Consider the following 13,223-nt stretch of genomic DNA (forward strand, 5'->3'; position numbering starts at 1 on the left):
GAGAAATACACTAGCAAATTAGAGGACACTTCTTAATCAAAGGGGTTTGTAAAATATAGAATAGGCATCCTTTGTATAGAGACATATAACATAGAAAACTTAGTTTTTCATACTGCTGATGAGCTTCTGTGTATGTTTAAGAAGCAAATGATAACTGGAATCTTTTACTGATTAGGGGGTTAACGTATGATTCATTAGTTGAAGTTGCATATGGCATATGGCAGTGACAGTTGTGAAATTCACTATATATATTTATTTACATATATTCATTTAATTGTATTATATATATATATATATATATATATAATATATATAAATAAAATGTACGCATACATGCATACAAGCGCTCACACACACACACACACACACACATATATATATATATATATATATATATATATATATATATATATATATATATATATATATATATATGTGTGTGTGTGTGTGTGTTCGTGTGTGTGTGTGCGTATGTGATTTTGAACATGTTACTTTAATAAATATCAAAGTGGCGTCTAAAAGTCACAGATAACATACGGTATGTATATATATATATATATATATATATATATATATATATATATATATATATATGTGTGTGTGTGTGTGTGTGTGTGTGTGTGTGTGTGTGTATAGCGTGTGTGCGTGATTCTGAACATGTTACTTTAATAAATATTGTATTATTGGTGTATAAAACTCAAAGACAGCATATATATATATATATATATATATATATATATATATATATATATATATATATCATATATCCTATAACTAAAAGCTCTAAAATAGTATCTAAAAATGGCTTAGTTATCATTAAATGAATAGCATACTGACATAACACCCAGTATTTTCTCTTCAGGTTATATAAAACGAGAGAACAATTTTACCAAATTCTTACAAAAGAGACATGTCGTTCTAATTATTTACGATTAATTATATATAAAAGGAAATAAGAACATTAAATTGAAAGTTATAACGGCATAAATACTCAAGCCCTAAATCCATGAATATCAATAATTGAATGTCCGTGAACGTTCAAACAGAAATACCTAAACTTGACCGAAGAATGAACACAAATCCACTGCTCGACGTACTTACAGTGCCCAGCACTACTGTTCACAGTGACGGACGGGTCGAAACTGGCCCGTCATCCTCTGGATTGTGACTAAGTCTTGGCACTGCGTGTCTTCACTGTGACAAGCGATGTCACTCATGTCTTTCCAGGGATGAAAATAGCCTTTCCACGGCCTTCTCGACTTTTTCTATGAATACTAAAGGAACAATAGGTGCAAGGCTGAATAGATAGGATTAACACCCTCTCTCTCTCTCTCTCTCTCTCTCTCTCTCTCTCTCTCTCTCTACGTGAAGCGTTAATATGGTGGTGCAGGTCTGGGATATTGATTATGCAGAGCACTGTGTTGTTTCCTGGCTATTCATTTCTTGTTACTCTTATTTCAATCACCTTTTACACTATATTACTATAGAGGTAGTAGGCTAGTCAGGGCACCAGCTACCGGTTCTGATACTACCGCTAGAGAGGGTTGGGATCCTTTGACTGGCCAAACTTTACTACATTGGATCCTTCTTTCTGGTTACGGTTCATTTTCCCTTTGCCTATAAAAACACCGAATAGTCTGGCCTATTCTCTACAGATTCTCCTCTGTCCTCATACAACTAACAACACTGTGATTATCAAACAATTCTTCTTCACCCAAGGGGTTAACTACTGCACTGTAATTGTTCAGTGGTCACTTTCCTCTTGGTAAAGGTAGAAAAGACTCTTTAACTATGGTAAGCAGCTCTTCTAGGAGAAGGACACTCCAAAATCAAGCCATTGTTCTATAGACTTGGGTAGTGCCATAGCCTCTGTACCATGGTCTTCTACTGTCTGGGGTTAGAGTTCTCTTGCTTGAAGTTAAACTCGGGCACACTATTCTATCTAATTTCTCTTCCTCTTGTTTGGTTAAGATTTCTATAGTTTATACAGGAAATATTCATTTTAAGATATTTTATTTTTCTTTGTTTCCTTTCCTCACTGGGATATTTTTCCTATTGCAGCCCCTGGGCTTATAGCATGCTGCTTTTACAACTAGGGTTGTACCTTAGCAAGTCATAATAATAAATAATAAATAATAATTAATAATAAATAATAATAATAATAATAATAATAATAATAAAAACACTTTCCAAGTGTAAGTGCTTACCTAAAATAAATCGATCAGAATATCTTTTGAATGGTTTCGCCCCAGAGGGTATGACCTATACTATATTTTATCAGTCACTACTACACTCCTGTCGAAGAATTCTTTAGCAAAATTTCTCTTCCATTCATACAGACATATATATATATATATATATATATATATATATATATATATATATATATATATATATATATATAATGGACATATAATGCGGATGACAGACAATAAATGGACAAGAAAAATAACATAATGGGTTCTTTGAGATTGCAAATGAAGCAGGGGAAGGGAGAGAATACGTTGGGTTGACGAACTAAGTAATTTTGCCGGTATAGACTGGCAAATAAAGACCCTAAACAGAAGCGTGTGGAAGGGTATGTCTAAGGCCTTTGTCCTGCAGTGGACTAGCAAAGGTTGATAATGATGATGAAGATTATATATATATATATATATATATATATATATATATATATATATATATATATATATATATATATATATATATATTGCATATGCAGATGATGCTACTCTCTTTGCATCAATTCCATCCCCTGAATGTAGATCTGGGGTTGGTGAATCCCTTAACAGAGATTTAGCTAAAATTAGTGCATGGTGCAATTTATGGGGTATGAAGTTGAATCCTAACAAAACTCAAAGTATGAGTGTAAGTAGGTCAAGGACAGTGGCTCCTCAACATCCGGATCTCAGTATTGATAATGTTTCTTTAGATTTATATGACTCTTTTAAAATTTTAGGTGTGATTCTCGACAGCAAATTTACTTTTGAGAAACACATTAGGTCTGTGTCTTCTTCAATTGCACAAAAAAATGGCTTACTGAGAAAGTCTTTTAAGATTTTTGGTGATCAATCTATTCTGAAGAAGTGTTTTAATTCTTTCATTCTACCTTGTTTTGAGTATTGTTCTCCTGTCTGGTGTTCAGATGCTGATTCTCATCTTAATTTGTTGGACAGAAACTTACGGTCTATTAAATTTCTTATTCCTGATCTAGATGTTAATCTTTGGCACCGTCGTTCAATTAGTTCATTATGCATGTTGCATAAGATTTTTCATAACTCTGACCATCCTTTACATTCAGATCTCCCTGGACAATTCTATCCTGTTCGTAATACTAGGCAGGCAGTTAATTCTAATAGCCAGGCCTTCTCCATCATGAGGCTCAATACTACACTTTATTCTAGAAGTTTTATTCCAGCTGTTACCAAGTTGTGGAATGATCTTCCTAATCGGGTAGTTGAATCAGTAGAACTTCAAAAGTTCAAAGTTGGCGCAAATGTTTTTATGTTGACCAGGCTGACATGAATCTTTTTATGGTTTATATATGACATATCTGTTTTTGACGTTGTTAACAGTTTATATAGGACATATCCGTTTTGACGTTGTTACTGTTTTTAGAATGATTTATTGTTAATTTATTCTCATCATTTATTTATTTCCTTATTTCCTTTCCTCACTGGGCTATTTTTCCCTATTGGAGCCCTTGGGCTTATAGCATCTTGCTTTTCCAACTAGGGTTGTAGCTTGGCTAGTAATAATAATAATAATAATAATAATAATAATAATAATAATAAATATATATATATATATATATATATATATATATATATATATATATATATATATATATACATATATATAAACTCCCTGCTGAAATGTAGGACTGAAAATTAATATGAGTAAAACTAAGATAATATTCAATGAAAATGCAGAAAACAAATAAAAGTTATCGACGAACTTCTAGAGAGTGTTAATGCATATACGTACAGGATAGAATTGTCCAGGGAGACCTGAATGTAAAGGATGGTCAGAGTTATGAAAAATCTTAAGCAACATGCATAATGAAGTAATTGAACGACGGTGCCAGAGATTAATATCTAGATCAGGAATAAGAAATTTAATAGACCGTAAGTTTCTGTCTCACAAATTAAGATGAGAATCAGCAGCTGAAGACCAGACAGGAGAACAATACTCAAAACAAGGTAAAATGAGAGAATTAAAACACTTCTTCAGATTGATCACCGAAAATCTTGAAAGACTTCCTCAATAAGCCAATTTTTTGTGCAATTGAAGAAGACACAGACCTAATGTGTTTCTCAAAAACATATCTGTTTTTGACATTGTTAAGTTTATATATGACATATCTATTTTGACGTTGTTACTGTTTTTAGAAAGATTTATTGTTAATTTGTTCTCATCATTTATTTATTTCCTTATTTCCTTTCCTCACTGGGCTATTTTTCCCTATTGGAACCCTTGGGCTTATAGCATCTTGCTTTTCCAACTAGGGTTGTAGTTTGGCTAGTAATAATAATAATAATAATAATAATAATAATAATAATAATAATAATAATAATAATAATAATAATAAGACAGACAGTAAGTATTTGCCTAGGTCACAAGATCTGGTAAAAAAAAGAGATTAGGAAAATTAAAATCCCACTTTTTCTAAAAAGAAAAGTATCCTACCAATATCAACTTATGCATAAAAACTCAGAGATCTTAAAACATGGGCTAGTTACAATTCAAACACCTATGGAAAGAGTAATGATGGGAATAATACTAAGTGACAGAAAAAGAGCAACATGGATATGAAAGCACACTAAAGTAGAGGATATTCCTGAATGGAGATCTGGGGTTGCTGAATCCCTTATTAACTATCCAGCTAAAATTAGTGCATGGTGGAAATTATGGCGCATGAAGTTGAATCCTAATAAAACTCAAAGTATGATTATAAGTAGGTTGAGGACAGTGGCTCCTCAACATCCGGATATCAGAATTGATAAGGTTTCTTTGACTCTGTAGGACTCTCTTAAATTCTACTTTTGAGAAACACATTAGGTTTGTCTATTCTTCAATTGCATAAAACAATTGGCTTATTGAGAAACCCTTGTAAGATTTCCAGTGATCAATCTATTCTGAAGAAGTGTTTTAATTCTTTTATTCTACCTTGTTTCGAGTATTGTTCTCCTGTCTGGTCTTCAGCTGTCGTTTCTCATCTTAATTTGTTGGACATTTGTTCGGTCTATTAAATTTCTAATTCCTGATCTTGATATTAAACTCTGGCACCGTCGTTCAATTAGTTTGTTATGCACGTTACATAAGAATTTTCGTAATTCTGACCTTCCTTTACATTCTGATCTTCGCGGACAGTTCCATTCTGTTCGTAATACTAGGTATGCAGTTAATTCTAATGGCCATGCATACTTCGTCGTAAGGCTCAATACTACAGATTAACCTAAAAGTTTTATTCCAGCTGTGACCAAGTTGTGGAATCTGTAGTTGAATCGGTAGAACTTCAAAAGTTAAAACTTGTAACAAATGTTTTCATGTTGAACAGGCGGATATAAGTCTCCTTTTATAGCTTATATATGAAAGATCTGTTTTAATTTTGTTACTGTTATTACTATATTTCATTTTAATTGTTCGTTACATTTCATGCTCTATTTATTTCCTTTCCTCACTGGGTTATTTTTCCCTGATGGAGCCCTTGGGCTTATAACATCATACTTTTCCAACCAGCTAATAATAATAATAATAATAATAATAATAATAATAAATAATAATAAATAATATTAATAAATATTATCATTAATAATAATAATAATAAATAATAATAATAATAAATAATAATAATAATAATAAATAATAATAATAATAATAATAATAATAATAAATATAGTAAATATTAATAAATAATCATGATAATAAATAATAATAATAACAATAAATAATAATAATAATAATAAATAATAATAAATAATTAATAATAAATAATAATAATAATAATAATAATAATAATAATAATAATAACAACAATAATAATGATAATAACAATAATAGTAATAATAATAACAATAATAATAATAGTAATATGAGTAATAATAATAATAATAATAATAATAATAATAATAATAATAATAATAATAATCATCATCATCATCATCATCATTATAATAATAATAATAATAATAATAATATGTAAAAAAAAAAGAAATGGACATGAGCAGGAATATAATGGGAATGACAGATAATATATGGACATTATGAATAACAGAATGGTTCCCTAAAGATTGTAAAAGAAGCAGGGTAAAGAAGAGAAGACGATGGATTGATGAACTAAGAAAATTTGAGAGCATAGACAGGCATAGAATGACCATAAACAGACGCAAGTGGAAGGACATGTCTGAGGCATTAGTTCTGCAGTGGACTAATAGATGATGATGATGATGATATAAACTACCTGGACAGATTTCATAACTAGGCTTTAACAGGGTAAAAACAAAATGGATTGACTATTGTAACTCCATCTATTACAATTTACCAAAGTGCAACTTAATAAATTACGAAACAATAAACAGAGGAGCAAGATTGATAAAAGGTGTCCCACCCCAAGAAAGGATCACTCCTACACTAACTGATTTGCACTGGTTACCTGTTAAAGCAAGAAGCGAGTTTAAAATATGTACAATAACCGATCAAGTTATTAGAACTGGAAATCAAGTTATTAGAACTGGAAGTCCAAAATATTTAAGAGAACTGCTAAATATTGTCCAACCAACAAATCGTGTTGACACGAGAATAATTACAGATGGTTTCAAATTATTGACCTATGTCTACTGTAGGCTCTGGAGCCTTTTAATAAGCGGCCCAGAGATCAAACATTGAGCTCCTACTAAACATCCGAAAGACTAAAGACATTAAGGTTTACAAGAGGAAACTGAAAATTTTCCTGTTCTCCAAGTGCTTCGATAGTGTGGATTTGACAATAAACGAGCAATATGCGGTGTGAAATACTGAATGTTTTCGAGGGAACATGATAAAATGATTGTAGAGGTCCCGTAGGGAGCAAGGTTTCCCTGCTTTATATGACCAAAAAAGCAGCCCTTAAAATAAGTAAAGTGAAGTATACATGATGGAATAGTTTTTGAAATACTAATGAAATAAAAATTATAGTTTATCCTGAAAACAAACAAAGAAAACGACAGAGATCTTAACTCATAGAAAACAGATTTATACTGAACCACACGGTAAACTTCTCATCATTTCCTCCTACGCCTACTGACGCAAAGGGACTCGGTTAGACTTCGCCAGTCGTCTCTTAGCCTGACTAAATCCATAGGAGATTCATTGGCTAAATTCATCAAAGGATAGCCAGTTCCTTGAGATGCGCAGGGCCTATCTGTCAAGTAACCTCTGCCGGTCCATACTGAACTCTTTATCTTTGAAGACCTTAATAGCAGTCATCTTACTAACACCTAACAAACATGAAATTTCGGCGACGAAGATTTATAGTAGTTATTAACGGAATTTATTTGCTATCCGTCAATAATCAATTCAGCTGTATCCAGTAAATTGAAGAATAAATATCATTACTATACACCGCTACAACACTTCTATATTTCTTCTATTTTCAAGGAAAATATATATATACAAACAACACAATGAATCTACAAAATCAGTACAAAAAAAAATTAATTTCATGAGGTTTAAACGCATATTTCACCTATTTAGGGTCCGTTGAAATAAGATAAAGAAGAGAAATTAAATCTCAACCTCTGGTAAACTACCCTGATAATTTGTATCTTGTTATGGTTTAGAAAATGAAGATAACCTGATTAAAATTACTCTAATTACCTATACAATACAAATATGAAAATCCTAGAATAATTTCTAATTCTTCACATGACAAATACACGATTCTACTTGCTAAATGAATTGATTTAACTTTAAAATTGCCTTCTTTAAGATCCTCTTAATATTTCAACAGAATTGTAGATTGAAACCATTTCTTAAGTATTTCACTTATCGTCAATGTTTTCAGCGAATATCATAGGATATACTACTTGTTAGAAACAAGTAAATGTTAAATATTAAAACTTTTGAAGTTACTGATAATACAAATTTACCTTTCACGTTCCTGATATTAAATGCCCAGACAGAATATTACCACTTCCAAGATCAAACCGATTGAATTCAAAGATTAAACCTTTTGATTATGCAAAACCTAAATAACTTACATTAATAGAAAAATATCTTTTTCTTTTTATTTTTGAGAATACTCATTTACTCATCCGATATCACATCGCTATATAATTGTAGGGAATTTAATTGAATGTTTAGAATATAACAACTATGAAGAAAGGAAACAATTAGTTTGTTAAATTTAGTCTCGCTACCAGACAACAGATGGAGTCTCGTGGATATAACATTTAACCATAAAAACGTTTGCCACCCATACGCCGATAGCGTTGCAATATATTCATATAATTTGTATAGTAATATTGTGAAGCAAGGATGTATTCGTATGGAGTTAAGGGAAAAGCCCCGATTTTGATACGCAAGCTTTCAATCAATATAATTAATAGATTACTGATCATGTAAGTAATACTAAATGTATACAAAAATTGTATCCTATTGATGGAGTTGAACTACTTGACTTGTAATCTTTATGATGTGGACTTGATAGAATTTAAAACTAAAGCACATTTGCACCAACATTTATTATTAATTATATAATCAAAGACCTACACATACGGTTACAAAGATGTTGCACGATACGTGTATCACTATCTCGTTACATATGCCTTTCTGTTACATGAGACAGACATACATATTACTTGTGATGACCTTTCCGTTAAATACATAACAGTCACATCCTCCTTTACTTGATAATGTACAAACAAGCTTACAAATCTAATCTTTCAGGGGGCTTCTCTCTATTGGGAAGTACAATAGTAACATTCTGGATAGGTGCAAGAACAGAATCCGAATTTACAGTTGAACATCTTGATGAACAACTGGTACATTTATTACAACTAGGTCTGAAGATTTTGAAACTCAAATATCAGTATGATCTAATTGATTATCAATAATTATTAATTATTATTATTATTATTATTATTATTATTATTATTATTATTATTATCATTGTTGTTGTTGTTGTTATTAGCTGAGCTAGAACCCTAGTTGGAAAAGCAGGAAGCTACAAGCCCAAGGGCTTATCCAGGGAAAAACAGCCCAATGAGGAAAGGAAATACATAAATTACAAGAGGTTATGAACAATTAAAATAAAACATTTTAAGAACAGTAACAGCATTAAAATAATTTTTCCTATATAAACTATAGAAAGCTGTTTTATAATATTTCCACCAACGTGTTGCCTATCTCCCTAACAATCTTTCCTGGTACCCCCTTTCTCTTGGGTACTGTAAGACCTTTAACATGACAAGATATGAATACGTAAAATGTCTTACTTTCGAAAAGTTCTCCCATAATTCATATTTTCAAAGTCTTATTGATTTCGGAAACTGGGATAGCCTATATCATCATACATCAGATCTAACTTTTTCCTAATACTTCTCCCCATTAACAGGTTTACCGGTGTCACACCTGTAGCATTGTGTTCAGATGTTCCATAGGACAATAGGTGCTACGATACATGAGAAAACACATTACATGAAGTTACTTGGCCACACTTCACATTTCATTAAACAAAATTTGCTTCTCTTCCATTTGCAAATCGTTGATGAGTTGCAAAAAATTTGTATGCTGTATAGCATTTCAATAGCACAACTCTTTAAACTCTTGTGAATAGAACTTTGGAGAATTATATATGAAATGTGAATTATAAGTAATAGCAAGTTATATGTATGGCCTCTGTAACAACATAATACTACACGTATATGTACAACATCATTACGTCCGTGGGCTACGTGTATGACTTAGATCATATAAGTAATTATAAATATTAATACAATTGTACTTCTACGAGTTTCAGATTCTTTCAAATGTACCCCATACTGAGTATAAATGTAGTACATTCACTCCAATTAGAGGATACGATTCATTGTTGCATTCACAGTTTGATGCTCATTTGTATGTATTCAATCGCTAACGTTTTCTTTTTTTTTCTTTTTTTTTTTTTTTTTTTTTTTACAAGAAGGTCGTACCACAGAAGCCACGCAATAAGATAGTTGGAGTTTCATCTCTCATCATCATCATCATTTCCTCCTATGCCTATTGACGCAAAGGGCCTCGGTTAGATTTCGCCAGTCGTCCCTTAGACTGACTAAATCATTAAAGGATTCATTGGCTAAATTCATCAAAGGATAGGCAGTTCCTTGTGATGTGCAGTGCCTATCTAACTACGGCAAAAGAGAGAGAGAGAGAGAGAGAGAGAGAGAGAGAGAGAGAGAGAGAGAGAGAGAGAGAGAGAGAGAGAGAGAGTGTTACAAGATTTTGGATGTCTCAAAAGACTTTATAGTTCATCCGCAGACTCCACTTGCTTTTGGGTAGAGAGAGAGAGAGAGAGAGAGAGAGAGAGAGAGAGAGAGAGAGAGAGAGAGAGAGAGAGAGTCCTACCAACTTTAAATGGACCTATCATAAATTCTTGAAATCCTCCACAAATCAAAGACCCGGCGAAGAAGTGCAAAAGAATCTTAACAGCTTCGTATTTACTGTCTATCTGGGCCACTTCCTTGGCCTGACAGCTTCCAAATTGTCTCTAAAGCTGATAATTCTGTTCTATCAGTACACCCACTCCGCCTTATCGTAATTGCCCGACACCCGACATAACTCCTCTTTTTCTTCTGAAAGGAACTGTTCCGTATAGTCAAGGAGCTCATTCATTCGTTCTCTAGTTTTAAATCGCTCCCGTGTGCGTGAGAGAGAGAGAGAGAGAGAGAGAGAGAGAGAGAGAGAGAGAGAGAGAGATTTTCTGGGAATAATTACAAAACAATAAATTAACGTTATAAGAGAAAAATCAAATTAATTTTTGGTGCAAAAAATATTTACACGAAATCAAAATAACCTTATTATTATTATTATTATTATTATTATTATTATTATTAGTAGTAGTAGTAGTAGTAGTAGTAGTAGTAGTAGTAGTAGTAGTAGTAGTGACAATCTAAAGCGCTTTTTGAATTTCAAGTATTGGTATGTAAACCTCAAACTATTTTATTTATTCAACGTTGAGAAAAACAAAATTTATCAACTTGTATCTCTCATGAAGACTTAAAAAGACAAAATGTTCCTTCAGAGGCATCGATTGATGTATTCTCTATCATTAAAACATTCACATTCAACATTTGTTCAAATCTTGATCTGTTTCGAACGTATTACTTCTACTATTAAAGTGACCTGGATAAACTAATTTGGCATTTCTGCAAGACTGAAGTTTTCGACTGTATAATTTATTTGTGCATAAACCCAAGGGCCCTATTACTTTATGTCTATTTTAACAAGATATAATAACAGCTTTATTTAAGGTTATTTGTTTTTTAATGTAATGAAAATAATCTCAGAATATTCTATGGACGGTGAATTCGTTTTGTTTTTGTAGCCTTGGGGACTTGATCTATGGCCTGCCGATACAACAGAATTTTTTTCCTTAATTTATTTGATAAATTAGAAAACTAGAATAGCCACTATGATCCCACATATAACTAAATGCATACTTGGTTCCCTTCCTTTTATGTGATTACGTAGCTAAAGATTATCTGGTGCTTCACCCAACGGCGCTTCAAATCACCAAAGAGGAAATTATAGTTAGCATCGACCTACAGGTAATATTAACTACTTATAACGTACAGTTGGACACAGGAGTCCATGGTACATCTTGTTCCGAGAAGGTACACCCTGACACACTCTAACTTCACGGTGAATAATCTGGCAGAGGTTAAACACAGGAATTCGAAGTGCAGTATGGGTGTGGCTAGGTGCACTTCCTCAGAGTAGGTATACAAGGAATTCCTGTGTCCAACTGTATCATTCATGTATTCAAAGTGCTTCACATGCGTATGTAGACGATTCACAACACTCTCAATTCAAACTCCTATTGGGCCTATATTCTTCAATACATGTCTTAACCCTTAAGGGATTTTTAAGCAAGACCTAATAAAAGTGGTCTTTTCGTAACCTATATCCAATATTTTAGTTCAATATTTGACATTCAAAGACGAAAAAGACAAAGTAAAGTCATCTGACAATGAATAAAGTTAATAATAGAAGTCATGAAAAGCGTTTATCATATAAGTATGAAACTTTAATTAACACTGGACATAAAGAACGTATTTTACCTCTTTTGTACAGAGAAATATTTTTCACAAACTAAAAACGCAAAGAAATATTACTTGACCACAAAATCTGTATAAAGAAGATTTACAGATTTCAGTGGTATTTAATATAATGGAAAGTTGGAAAAATATATTCATTATAATTTCAATTACTAAATCATCATCATCGTTATTAATATTAACATAACAGGCAATCTCTCCCTTATATAATAAAGAGAGTGTTTGGATATATATATATATATATATATATATATATATATATATATATATATATATATATATATATATATATAAAAATACAATGGTCACGCTTAGCGCTCCCCGTCCTAAGGGTAGGGGGGAGATTGAGCAGTCATACCCTAGGGAGAGGAGAGTGCATGTTTGTGCGTACTATCTAGATGTTTAGCCATCATTGTTGACGTGTCGCGTACACTAGTCACATGGAACAGCTACATTCTTTGGTACATACCTCGCTTCATCTACCATAGAGTCCTTTTATTGTTGAAGAAATCTGGGACAAGATATGACGGGAAAAACACCTTTCGAAGGAATTCCTTCTTTATGGACCAGACACAGCCGAAGGTTAGACTCCTCGAGTCCTCCTTAGGAGATGAATTATGACGGTATAAAGGGAGGAATTCTATGTGGAACTTTCCTACTGGTAAAGTCGAATCAATCAAATTAAGCTTGGTGCCAATATCTGAAGAAACTGGTAATGGCTATGAATTCCCAGATAGAATTAGGCATATCAATTCCCAATCAGGTAAGCTATTTTGAAAGTTAATTAATTAATGAATATGACAAGAATCGAGAGATTGAGATCGATAAAATATATGTATAATCAAAACTTTATGTATAAGGAAAATGGAATGAAGACAAACGATATGAAAATTGTAAATAAAATCTAGAATTAAATTTCAAATCAGG

General features: G+C 32.0%; 1 protein-coding gene across 1 annotated transcript in view; it reads right to left on the bottom strand.

The window, feature by feature from the left end:
• LOC137652680 (glutamate receptor 1-like) overlaps positions 1 to 12,782 on the bottom strand; it is an 89,457-nt gene extending 76,675 nt beyond the window's left edge. The window contains exon 1 of the mRNA XM_068386084.1: positions 12,766 to 12,782. Coding sequence (XP_068242185.1) covers positions 12,766 to 12,782 — 17 coding nt within the window. The remainder of the gene's footprint in view (positions 1 to 12,765) is intronic.
• Positions 12,783 to 13,223: the final 441 nt, after the last annotated feature.

This window comes from Palaemon carinicauda, chromosome 14 (assembly GCF_036898095.1).
Source record: "Palaemon carinicauda isolate YSFRI2023 chromosome 14, ASM3689809v2, whole genome shotgun sequence".
In the NCBI taxonomy this organism is placed as follows: domain Eukaryota; kingdom Metazoa; phylum Arthropoda; class Malacostraca; order Decapoda; family Palaemonidae; genus Palaemon; species Palaemon carinicauda.